The sequence below is a fragment of the Nicotiana attenuata genome, unplaced genomic scaffold (assembly GCF_001879085.1).
Source record: "Nicotiana attenuata strain UT unplaced genomic scaffold, NIATTr2, whole genome shotgun sequence".
NCBI classification, from domain to species: Eukaryota; Viridiplantae; Streptophyta; class Magnoliopsida; order Solanales; family Solanaceae; genus Nicotiana; species Nicotiana attenuata.
Genome location: NW_017670669.1, coordinates 11356 through 24530, shown reverse-complemented (window position 1 = coordinate 24530; position 13175 = coordinate 11356). Strand labels below are relative to the sequence as shown.

General features: G+C 35.7%; 1 protein-coding gene across 1 annotated transcript; it reads left to right on the top strand.

Moving 5' to 3' along the window:
• The first annotated feature begins 927 nt into the window (after positions 1-927).
• On the top strand, positions 928-9077 carry LOC109242094 (DEAD-box ATP-dependent RNA helicase 22). The gene is made up of 7 exons (XM_019408921.1): positions 928-1397; positions 4156-4440; positions 4605-4727; positions 4815-5236; positions 7428-7749; positions 8203-8355; positions 8876-9077. The coding sequence occupies exons 1-7, from the start codon at positions 1116-1118 to the stop codon at positions 8951-8953; spliced, it is 1665 nt and encodes a 554-aa protein (XP_019264466.1). The 5' UTR covers positions 928-1115; the 3' UTR covers positions 8954-9077.
• Positions 9078-13175: the final 4098 nt, after the last annotated feature.

Here is a 13175-nt window from a genome sequence, read left to right as displayed (position 1 = left end):
TCGTTTCTTATCATCTTATTCTAAGAAACGCGGGGACTATCTGTATACGGTCAAAATCAAAGGCCTCCGATTTACAAGATCGAGGATCCATCATAGGCCCAAGTTTAGGCAAGGTCGAGTTCGAGACCGGTGGACCAGAGGCAAGCTCGAAGACAGAGTGCAATGCCCGGAGATAGGAGTACGAGGAATACTAGGCCCGAGTATACTCGACCCTGAAATAGTACCGTTAGGAATTCGTAACAGAATGAGCTAGATTCCTGCCACGTCCCCATAATCGTGGCGCAAATCCCGGAATAAGATTGTACGATTCCGTACTAGACAGTTAAACAGCTGTATCAAGAATATTCCCTACTGTAAATGGAAATATTCCTTATTTAGGGTTCCCTTATTATATAAAGGGGACCCCAATTATTTGTAACATCATCTTATCACTGAGCAAAGAATATACTCTCTTCCTTTTTTTGCGTACTGTTCATCAGCATTGTCCTTTAGCTCTATTGTTCTTACTTTACTTTTATTATTTAATTGTTCTTATTATTCCAAGCCTACCTCGAGGTCGCAGAGCTCGAGGTCACTGCTACTGAGTAATATTGGTTTGATTCACTTTTCTCTTTCATTTCTACTTCATACTTCTTGATTATTAATTAGTATTGAATTAAAGCACGTATCTTTAAAACCAGGAATCAAATTTAATTGTTACTCGTATTTTCGAGGTAAACATGGTCGTAATGTGACTATAATTAGTATGAAACTTATGGTGCTAAAATACGCCAAAGAGTTTGTGGGACTATAAAAAGCTGGGACTATAAAAAGCTTCACAGAGTATAGAATTCAAATTTTAAGTAAAATAATTTCTGATTTTAAAAAGGGTTATTCTATTACTACTAATTTTGTCCGAATGAAGGACAAAAAGGTCAACATGGAAATATCGAAAAATATAAGGGCCAACTAATATTCCTGCAAACGGGACTAACTTGTAAAAATCTTATCTTCCCCAGTGCTTCCAAGGATTTTAATTAACACCTTAAACCCTTCAAAAACCCACAAAATCAACCCCAATTCCTCTAAATTGCTACCTTTAACTATAATCTAACCCAATTTTAGAGTAAAAGCTGATGATTTTACAGCACTCAATTTCCATCTGTAAACTATGGAGGCTGACATCTCCACCAAACCTCTTCTTGTTTCGACCTTCTGCTGCTACTTATACTTACCGACCGCAGTGTTGTCGAATTAGAGCATTTGGGTCTGCTGTTTCAGCAGCCAAAGTTGCTGATACGAATCAAAATGAGACGTTTTTTGCTGAAGAAAGTGTTTCTTGGACCTCTTTGGGTGTCTCAGACACATTATCTCGTGCTCTTTCCAGTATTGGCCTTCATAGACCCTCTTTAATTCAGGTATTATTTTTTATTTGCTCTTAAATTTTGCCTATTATAGGTGAATTATTACTGAAAGTTGAATCCTTTTGGTTTCTTTTATTTAGTATGAACTCCTTAAACTGTAGTATGGTGATCTTTTCTAAAAGTTGAAGCCTTTTGGTTTCTTTGATTAAGTATGGATTTTCTAACTTATGATAAGTGTCTAATACTTCTCTCTCTCTCTCTCTCTCTCTCTCTCTCTCTCTCTCTCTTTTTTGAAAGCAATAAAATAAGGACTGGAGTGTTTAGGAGGAAAGATCAGGGAATGGAGCCCTATTTCTAAAATGTCAACTCAGGGATTGGAGCCCAAATGTTGGCAAAAAAGCGACTAGGGAATAGAGGCCCTATGTCTAAAAGCTCAACTCAGGGATTGGATCCCTAATGTTAGTAAAAAGGCGACTAGGGAGTGGAGGCCCTATGTCTAAAAAGCTCAACTCAGGGATTGGAGCCCAAATGTTGGCAAAAGGCGACTAAGGAATGGAGGCCCTATGTCTAAAAAGGCACAACTCAGGGATTGGAGCCCTAATGTTGGCAAAAGGCGACTAGGGAATGGAGGCCCTATGTCTAAAAACTCAACTCAAGGATTAAAGNGTTTCTTTGATTAAGTATGGATTTTCTAACTTATGATAAGTGTCTAATACTTCTCTCTCTCTCTCTCTCTCTCTCTCTCTCTCTCTCTCTCTCTCTCTCTCTCTCTCTCTCTCTCTTTTTTGATAAGGATAAAACAGGATTAACCTCTTTACCTCAAGTATTCTAATTTTTTCCTGGTTAAAGCTTGTTCACTATAGGAAAATTATGACAAAAAGTTGAATCTTTTTTGGTTTCTTTGATTAAATATGAATTCCTTAAACTGTGTTATGGCGATTCTATCTAATATGTTGCAAACAGAGTAGGTACTACTCTAATCTTAAGGTCTGTTTGGTTTGAATTTTCTTACATAATTTAATCATTTTTTTGGAGAAATCAGTTCCTATGGTAAGTGCCTATTTTGTATTAAGTGGGGCCTGATAAGTAATTTTTTGAATAACCGAGCAATCGTCAAGGGCTAGTGGCACACTGTTCGAAACTTGGTGGATAATGGAGCCACCCCTCTGCTATTCTCTACTTAAGTATCAGGCTTTTGTCTGTAGTAGGATCAAACCCGTAATGTGTGCCTAATCCGCACATCACACGGTGGTTCTTACCAGTAGACTAAAGCCTCGGTGGCGATAAACAATTTGCTCTATTCAGGTCAAAGTATTCAAAGGATTGTTATTGTTAGACTATTATGACCCATCAACCGACTGCAACACTCCTCCTTTATCTAAGCTTGAAACCATGTCTGCTTTTGTAAGCTCACAATAGGTGAAGTTTTTGTTGGACTGGTGCACCAAAAAAATTAAACTTTTAGCAAATAACCAACAGTTGTTTCAGTGAATGAGTAATAATAACCAAGTTATCTAAGAATCAGTTATACTGACGATCAAAATCACTTTCACAATCCGAATTCAGTATCATAATCTGAACCAAACAGGGTATTATGGTTAAATATGATGTTAATTGTGGACTTTGCAACATATGTATTAAGAGGGAAGTGGAATTACATGTACATTAATAATGCAGACCTAATCAGTTATCTTCTGTCATCCTGAGATTTTTACACACTTCTCTTTGATAAGTATTTTCACTTAGGGGACTAGCTTTGTTCAGTTGGCTTATTTGGTAGACCGAAGTTCAGCCAGCTTTTCTTATTTCTTTCCTTGCAAAAGTATCTTCCATAGTTGGATTAAGTATTAACTGTGTTCAATTAGTAGAACTCATGGCCTAATAAGTGTAATCCGTGGGAAGATGCAACTTTTTATGAGAAACGATCCCGTGGCAATGTGGTCAACCTGTCATTTTAGAAAACCCAAATGAGTGGAATTGGCTTTTTCACTGGGAGGAATGCCCAGGAGTACATGGATATGACTAATTTTCAGAATTAGAAAGAGATACTTTCTCATAGAGTGTCAATTATCTTTTCACTATCACTCTAGACTTATCGTTCTGTGGGTAGAGGTAAATGTGGTCGGCCTGGTAGTATGCGTGGACTTGTTATAGAAGTTTCACTGAGAGGTCAATGGACTGGGCTGATGGAAAATCAAGTATGAACTCTATAAACATCAAGTATCTCATTTAAATGATTCAACTATTCAGCTGCAAAAGCCAAGGAGCTAGATGAAGCTGACGCATATTTTAACACTACTTCATATTTACTTCTGAGTTCTGACTGTATCACAGTTCATATAGCTAGACAATACCCTGTATGCTTTCTTTCTTGTGGGGTCCAAAATTTGTGTCATATAAAGATATAAATTCGTTGTTAGTATAAAGTTTCATTTCTTTATTCTTGGAGACACATTTCATCTTTTTGCATAAGTCAGTATCACATGAATATCTTTTTGTGATATAGTAAACCCAACCGCAAACCCCTCTCCCTGGAGTCAACACTGACCCTTTTCCCACTTTGCTCCCTTGGTGACGCAAATCTTTCAACTTTTTGCAGAATATTCACCATGTGGAATTTAAAGCATATAGCAATATAGCATCATGATATAAGTTACTTCGGTTTATCATCCGAGTATATCTTTTCAGTTATATTCAGTGTTAAATCTTATAGCAATGATATATGTTATTTTGGTTTATCATCTGAGTATATCCTTCAATTATAGGTCGTAGTCTTAAATCCTATAGTAATGATATATAATCTCAAATTCAGGCGACTTGTATACCAAGTATACTTTCAGGTGCTGATGTGGTGGTTGCTGCAGAGACTGGTAGCGGCAAGACTCATGGTTACCTAGTGCCGTTGATTGATAAGCTATGCCAATTGTCTGATAATTCAGGGGCTATTGCTGATCAGGATGTCAGGAAGCACCATCGTCTTTCTCTTGTTCTTTGCCCCAATGTTATGTTATGCGAGCAAGTGGTTCGAATGGCTAATAGTCTTTGCAATGATAGTGGTAAACCACTTCTCGGGGTTGCAGCTGTTTGTGGCCGACAGGTGAGCATTCTCATTGTCATTGTTGATCCTTGTTTACCCGAGAACGCACATTCTTTCTTGCTGTCAATCAAAGTTCTTTTTGCATGATGATGTTGCTATGGATGTTTATGCTGCTTTTCCTCATAAACTTGTAATGTCTCTAACAAACGAGAAGTTTAATGCAGGTCTGGCCAGTAAAAGAACCAGATGTAATGGTGTCGACGCCGGCAGCACTTTTAAATTATCTCTACTCTATAGATCCAGAAAGGCGAAGACGTTCAGAGTTTATACGCAGTGTTAAATATGTGGTATCATTTTTTGAATTGCTAAATTTGATCGTTGAGAAAGTGACAATCCAAAATTCAGTCTTAGTAAGTTGTTTTGGTGGTTTCTAGGTTTTTGACGAGGCAGATATGCTGCTTTGTGGCAGTTTCCAGAACCAAGTGGTCCGACTTATAAATATGTTTCGTTTTGATGAGAAGCAGTTGTCTCGTTCTAAAAATTCAGAACCTGAGATGTCATCGACCTCAGATTTGGAAGAGTTTAGAGACCTAAAAGCAGATTATGGTGAAGATGAAAATGAAGATGAAGATACTGAAGTTGGTGAGGATGGTGCAAATTTAGAAGCAGACACACGGGGGTTAAAGAAAAAAGATTGGCGAAGAGTGAGAAAGATATATGAGCGGAGCAAGCAGTACATTTTTGTTGCAGCTACTCTTCCTGAAAATGGGAAGAGAACTGCTGGAGGAGTTTTGAAGCGGATGTTTCCTGATGCTAGATGGGTTAGTGGAAATTATCTTCATCAGCACAGCCCAAGGTGCCACTTTTATGTTTCTTTTAGTCCTTTATTCAGTTCTCATTTAGTAATTCCTAGGTGGAGGGGGGTGGCAAGAATCAGCCCTTTTCTCTAATTTAATAACAATCATCATCATATCATACTATATCATACTATATTATAAGTGCGAAGACTTTTAGATAATGTTATTTTACTAGAATATCCTTCAAAACTTGAATGACCAAATTATCCTATACCTAAAGTAAAATTATTTGCCATTTAAATATATATAAAATTGGTCATTTAATTGAGATCCTAATAAATGGTAGTATTCAATTATCCTTCCCATCTTTCACGTTTTTTGTCCGCTTGCTCCTTTGAGCTTCCACTATTAAAATCATCCGTTCAAAACCTTTTTATATGCTTGTTTTTTTTTTCCGTATAAAAATGCACACAATATATTGTCACTTCATTTCTTTTACCGTGCATTCTTTATGCCAAAGTCGTATCCATTGGCATAATTTTTCTCTCCCATAAGAAGACAATAATCTTTTGGCTTTTGCTTTTTTATTTGGCAACAGATACATTTTATTGGTAAATTACAGTTTTTTTCTTCTATGTACAAACTTTTCTTTACCTTTATTATTTTGTTTCAGGAGTTCATGAAATTTAGTCTGTCTTTTAGACTTTTGAATTTCCATGCTATTCTAAGCAAGATTATGTCGGGATATTACTCATAAATAAAAATCATATATTGAACATCATCATCTGATATGTACTGAATTACTTCATTAATCCCAATTTAAAAAATGAAAAAGAAGAAAATATCTCCTTTCATAGTACTAAGTTTTCCTTCATTACTATTACTTTTAGAGCCTACAACTCCTTTTTTTTTTTTCAAAAATAAAAAAATTCTGCTCGTGTAGTCCTAGCAGATAAAAGCCTGACTAATAGGAGTATTGGATTATGTTGTCACTGAAAGAAAAAGAAAATGAGAAAACAAAAGCATAATTTATACAAGAACAAAAGATGTAAAAAAAGAGATTCGATTTCTATTCCTATTATAACTTTTCTTAGTGTTATTTGTGTATATAAAATATAATGATTCCACAAAAATAAGGGAGTTAGCTCAATCTGTATATTGAATAGGCTATTCACAGGCTTATATAGATATTAAAAGTAATAGTAAAAGTGAAATATTCATTAACTTTTATTTTAATATCATAATTATTGTAGCTTTTCTCTATGCTCAACGTTTTGTCTAATAAGAGCATATACATGACTTTTAAATTATTTCAAAGCAGGGTCTTATTCAGTAATTTTTTTTAAGCATTCCTTAATTTTTCCTTTAGTCACACAAGCTTCCTCAATTTAGATTGTGAAGTGTTAATTACGCCTAATTATTTGTACAAATCAACTATTAATATTTTTTCTCCTAATTTACAAATGACACGAGTCATGACTCATAATTTTGAATAAGAAAACAAAATTCAAGTACTGCAACAAAGATATATCTACACACACACACACACAATTTTGTATCTCAGTAACGATCAAGTATCTCTATCATAATTAATTATTACTTCTTTAGAGGTTCAACCATGAAATTGATCATGATCTACTAGCTATTTTAAGGAAGACGTGTCAATCAAACATACTATACTACTTTCATTTGACACAACTTTTTGATATGTATGTTGTTGTAAGAGGTCGCTGCTGTTTCTTAAAGACAAGGTAGAACCTAATTTAAACGTGAAGTAATTGAAACTATAGTCAATGTTGAAGCTTAATGTTTGATATGTTAAACAAAATGCATAATTAAAGTTGTTTGAACATACTTTTCAAATTTTATTATATAACTTTTATAAAATTTCTAAACTGTTTTAATACTCATTGTATGGAGTATACGCCCATATCCAGAACTAGTCTATGTAAATGTGTGTGTGGGCCGTTGGAACCCCCCCAACCCCCAAACCCCCCACCCCCCCCTTCCCCACTTCTCCCATGATTGTGGCCTAGTATGAAGAATCATCCAGGTACTATTGATGGATTTTGATGTGTTGTTCAGCTTCCATTAACTTAGTGCCTTGACCAAGGAGATTATGTCGTCATATGTGGATATTCAAGTTCTTTTGGCCGTATCAGTATTTCCATTCAATGGCTAACCTTGTAATAATTTTCCGTGTAGAATTTTACTAGTTTGACTTTTATCACCTCTGTGCTGTCACTTTAGGTTGGAGCAGAGGTGGATTGAAGTTTCAGTTGATACCCAAGTGGATGCTCTCATCGATGCTGTGAAAAATGGAGATTCTATGGTAGATAGTGTTCCTGGAGTGCTCCGAACCATGGTCTTTGCAAATACTGTTGAGGCTGTGGAAGCTGTTGCTAAAATTTTGACAGGAGCAGGGCTTGAATGTCTCCGCTACCATAGTGATAGCTCTTTGGAGGAGCGCACACAGAATTTACTTGATTTCCAGCAGAAAGGTGGTGTTTTTGTGTGCACTGATGCTGCAGCACGTGGTCTTGACATTCCAAATATTTCACATGTTATTCAGGTTTGTTTTCTAGTGAATAAACTTACATAATTTAGTTTCTGCTTGTTCTTTAATGCATGACACTGGTTTAAATTATTAAATATGATGATATCATTTTTCTTTATGAATTCGTGCCCAACACACACCTTATTGATGCGACCGACACTATACAATGGTGCTTCTGCAGTATACTGCATTGCTGGGTTAAATGGCTACTTATATATCGATTATGTTAGTAGAATTACTTAAATGTACTTGTTGGGATCAAAAACTGATACATCTTACCTAAAGGTCCATGGATATGAAATTGTCAAAAGATTTCATCTCCTTTACAACTTATGTTAATTAGTCTTACAATTTCTCTACATACTTTTATTGGCATACTCCTGTAGTTCTGTATTGATCTGTAGATTCAATAACATGTTTTTCCTCCACAACTGTTTTTTAATAAGTTTTTTTCCCCTCTCATTTTAGGCAGAGTTTGCCACGTCTGCTGTAGATTTTTTGCACAGGGTTGGTCGTACAGCAAGAGCGGGCCAACCTGGCCTCGTTACAAGTCTCTATAGAGAATCAAACCGTGATCTCGTTGCTGCCATTCGTCATGCAGAAAAAATTGATGAACCAGTGGTAAGTTCTGGATCTTATAATCCTTTAAGGTCAATAAAATTTAAGCTAGAGAGAAAAAGAAACTAGCTCAGTAATTAAGAGAAGCCTATGTCTTATGGTTAGCAGCTCAAATAGGTGGTTACCAAAGTATAGCTTTCATATCTTTCAACGATAGAAGCAGCGGCGGAGTTAGGATTTTAATCTTATGGGTTCAGGATTATAATCCTTTTAAGTTACTGGGCTAAATTAATAATTTGTACATATTCATTGGATTTCTTAATGCAATTACAAGGTTTGAACAAAAGCTATTGGGTTCGGCCGAACCCGCAACCAACATTGTGGCTCCGCCCCTGGATAGAAGTGCGTCTGATTCTTATTGTTCTCTAATGCTCTAGATAATACATGCAAAAGTTGCTTGTGCTTCACAACTTAAGCTTCTCAAGAGATACTTTATGTATTCTTTTTGCAAGAATGAATTCAAAGAGAATTACTTTTATAGTTATGAATATTAAATTGATATCTTTCCCCTATGTAAATACAGGAGAAGGCATTTAGCAGAAAAAGGAGCTTTCGCAATAAAATCAAGAAAAGAGGCAGAGAAGCTTCCCCCGTGAGGTGAAGATGTTCTGATTTTGACTTTGTAACATCTTTTTGCATTTGTTTCTCACACAGGTTGTATTTTACTGTAATATCCTTAGACAGTAAAAGAAATGAGTGCAGAGTATTTGAAAGTTTTCACATGATCAGTTCTCTTATTCGTGGTTATGAAGCAGGAAACTGTTTGATCAAGAAAAAAAAAAAAAGAAAAGGAAACAGAGGTTGGATAAAAGGGAGAAATTCAAAAATAGCCAGATTTACAAGTGGTCATTCAAAAATAGCCACAGTTTCAAAAGTAATTGAAATTTAGCCACATTCCATGTAAAAATAGATCTGAACGACACTGTTCAAAATTCGGAAATTACTCCAGCATAATATCTGTCACACCTCCTTTTTCGCGAGGGAGATACGAAGTTTTTCAAGTGACATTATTCGAAATGAGATTATTTATTTATTCAGAGTCGCCACTTGGAATGATTTATGGTGTCCCAAGTCACCGGTTTATTTTAAATCCCAAATTGAGGAAATTTGACTCTGTTTGAAGTCTGCGAAAACCAGAAGACCGGGTAAGGAATTCTATTAACCCGGGAGAAGGTGTTAGGCATTCCCGGATTCCGTAGTTTTAGCACGGTCGCTCAACTATTGATAATTGGCTTAATTATCTGATTTATTACATGTTTTAAACCTATTTTGTGCTTTTTACCTTCTAACCGCTTTTGATAGAGTTTTAATTTCTTTTATGGAATTTATTTGAATAAGTCGCGATGTCGCGCACTTATTGTTTTTGGACACATTGCGAATTGCGTCACGGGAACCGTACCTACGATCCATAACATGTTTATTTTATTATTATTTGAAGTTGTAAGGTCAAGTCACGTGAAACACACACTCAAGTTGGGGATTATGTATCACGACCATGCCACGGGTACCGTATCCATAGCCGTAATGATTTAATATTAATCGCGCCTAAAGCAAACTACGATATTCGAATTATCTACCTAAACTACTTTGGGATTGTGTGTGAAGTCATGATTACGGATATGGATTTTTGTGGAAATGAGTGTAAGTTTACTAAAGGAAATGATAATATTAACCGTATCTAAATTGTTTGGAAATGTTTGACAATGGTTAAGCATTCTAAAAATTGGAGTCAGCTGCCTGTATTTACTGATATTGGCTTGAAGAAAGTTCTCATCATTTTTGGCCAAACACGCTTCAGATCAGCTTTTGCTCACTTAAAGTCACAATCTAACCACATATGAATACAATCCATGGTCTACAATTTAACTGAGTAAAAGCATGAGTTCAGCTAATTGACTCTTACAGTGGAGGCATCCATAAACTGAAACCAATTGTATGGACTCAAAGACGTTTAGTTTGTACACTGATTTTGTCAATAATGAGAAGAAAAATTCAAGTGAACAAACACAATTTAATATCGACAATTACATACATTCCATGAAGGCATAGGCTCACAAATTAACACTCATGTACTGTATCTGAACTGGGATTCAAATTACAAATTTTCACAATCTAAAAGCTAGTTCAATGCATTCCATGACTCCATCTCATTGTCTTGAGTGATCATAGCTATTCTTGAATCATACGCCTCTCGTTCCTTTAGACATATCTTTGAGTTATAAGAAAATAGCCACTGGGCTACTTTTATGAATCAGTTCTGTCATGCATACGGCTGTAATATGGGCCGGGCCCGGTCCTAAATGGGCTTCGTGGGCTTTTTGTAAGAACCGACCCAGGACCGGAACCACGAACTAATGGTCCCGGGCTAAGTGGTCCGGTCCCGGGCCTATGTGGGCCTAAGTGGGCCCAACGGTTACTTTCGATTTTTTTCTAAATTTTTTTTATCTAAGGCAATTCCTTGTAAAATTATATTATAGAATTGTGACCTAAATTTTTTAATTCAAATGTAAACACAAAAATATTGTAGAAGGCTGTCTAGAAAAAGCAGGGGTAGTAACAAGAGGGTCAGACAGGGCATCATTTGGATTATTATTAGTTGGGTTAACTTCAGCAACAAGACTAGTGGTGTATCGTCATCCGGTTGCGTTTCATCAAAATCTATTTCTTTATCATCATTTTCATCAGTAGTTGGGTTACCATAAAGAGCATTCATATATTCATCATTTAGTATTTTTTTTGTATTTTGTATAACTATCGTAATTTATATTAATATAAAGTAAATATATAAAACAAAAAAACAATCTTATAAAAAGAGTGTTTGAATAAAAGGATGCAAAGGCTTTAAAATCTTTATATTTAAAATTTTCAATATTTCATTAAGAATTTAAGATAATAGAATACAATGAAGATGGAAAAAAATTGCACTTATAATTTGCAAGTTTTTTTTTTAATTTCAAACTTACAAATTAAAGTTTACATTTAACAACAACTAAATTAACGGAAAAAGAGTAAACCTAAATTTTCATTGCATAATAATAATTCAAATTAATCTAACAAACTAAAACATTAAGCATAAATACGTCTAATAATTTTAAAATAACACAAATTGTCTCAAATCAACTTAAATACAAATTTCTAGAGGACGCTCAAGACAACTCTTCATATGCCTCCTTAAACAGCCTGTACCCACCCACTTTAGACGAAGATTTAAGACTAGACCATAGTTCTTCCACTTTACTTTGTGAACTTCTTCATTTTCTTCTACCACCTCAAAGTGTTCCCGAACATATGAGCGCACTCTAGAAGTACGGGGCATGATTTAACTTGAATTGAGAATTTGAGTTTGAGAAATGAGAGATGAGTGAAGAGATGAAGAAGCAGGGGGGGATGTATTTATAGTTTTTCAAAGGGCTAAATTAGTAATTACTAAAAGTGTTATTTTTTAAAAAAACATTGCCCCAAAAAGGACTAGTCTTGCAATCACTCTTGGATTTTTCCTTATTTTTACTAAATTACAACAATAAAGTAACCAATTATAGAAGAAAATTAGAGAGAGATCGATGATTTGGTGAGAAAATGAAAGTGTGAGGGGGTATTTATAGTTGAAAATAGGGAAAAAGTGTAATTATAAAAAGTTTGGGATTAAAACAAAGTTGGGGGTTGGGGGGGGGGGTAGGGGTTAATTGGCTATTTTGTAAATAGCCAACGGCTATTTTGGTAGTCTAAACAGCTACTTTTTAAATGCCCTAACGGGCAGATTTTTTTTTTTAAAATTTGGAGCTGTTGGGCCCGTTTAAGACTGTTTAGGACCGGTTGAACCGGCCCACTTCCCAACCGGTCCCGAGCCCAAACAGTCCCGATCTCGTGGGCCTAATGTACAAGACCGGCCCACTACCCAGCCCACCTCCCCACGGTCTCGGTCCTATCTGTTAGGAGCGTTTAGGCCCACTGCCCATATGGGCTTGCGGTCCTGGGCCGGGCCCGGTCCTAACCGGCCAACATGCCACCCTTAGTCTTGCACAACAACTAAATGACTAGGCAATAAATCTGATTAATCCATTAGTATAGATATCATTTGGAGTATGAATCACTAACTTTCAAAAAAATAAACCATTATAAACTAAACAACAAATTGATTATGAGATGATTTTAACATATAAACTTGTAAACCAAACAATGATGAATCTGGGAAATTAAACCTACACAATGACATTGAGCAGTTGTGTAAACTAGTCAAGAGACAAATCCAATCACCATATTTAGTTCAGATAAGCAACCAAAACCAGAAATTTACATGGAAGCAATTGCAGTGGAACATAGTAAGGAAATCAAACACAAACAACACCAGATAGTCCAAATTTTATTCATAAGTACAACATGAAGCTATAGGTAAATTTGTACATCCCTAAAGGCAAGAAACAACAAATAAAGGACCAAATAAAGGTCAGAAAACCAGGTATGAAGCCAAGTTTAACAAAGCAGCGTAGGCAGCAGCAAGAAGAACAACAGTAGCAACACAGCAGCAATAAAACAAGAGGAGATTGAGCTGAATCAACCTCTTAATAGCAGAAATAGTGAACCAACAAGAACAGAGAAATATTTTCTGTTTCTAAATCTACTTTGAGACTCAAGAAAAGGAAAGAAATTAGTGTGTGATGGAGAAATTTTTGCCCAGAATTCCTTGTATATTCAGAGATGCCTTTTATAGTGAGTATGCTGATGATAATGTGTGTGTGAATGAGTGATCTCTTGCTTCTTATATAGAGTGTAAAAGTGTATAGATAGAGATGAGGGAGAGGGGAGGGAATTTTCTGCCAGTTCTC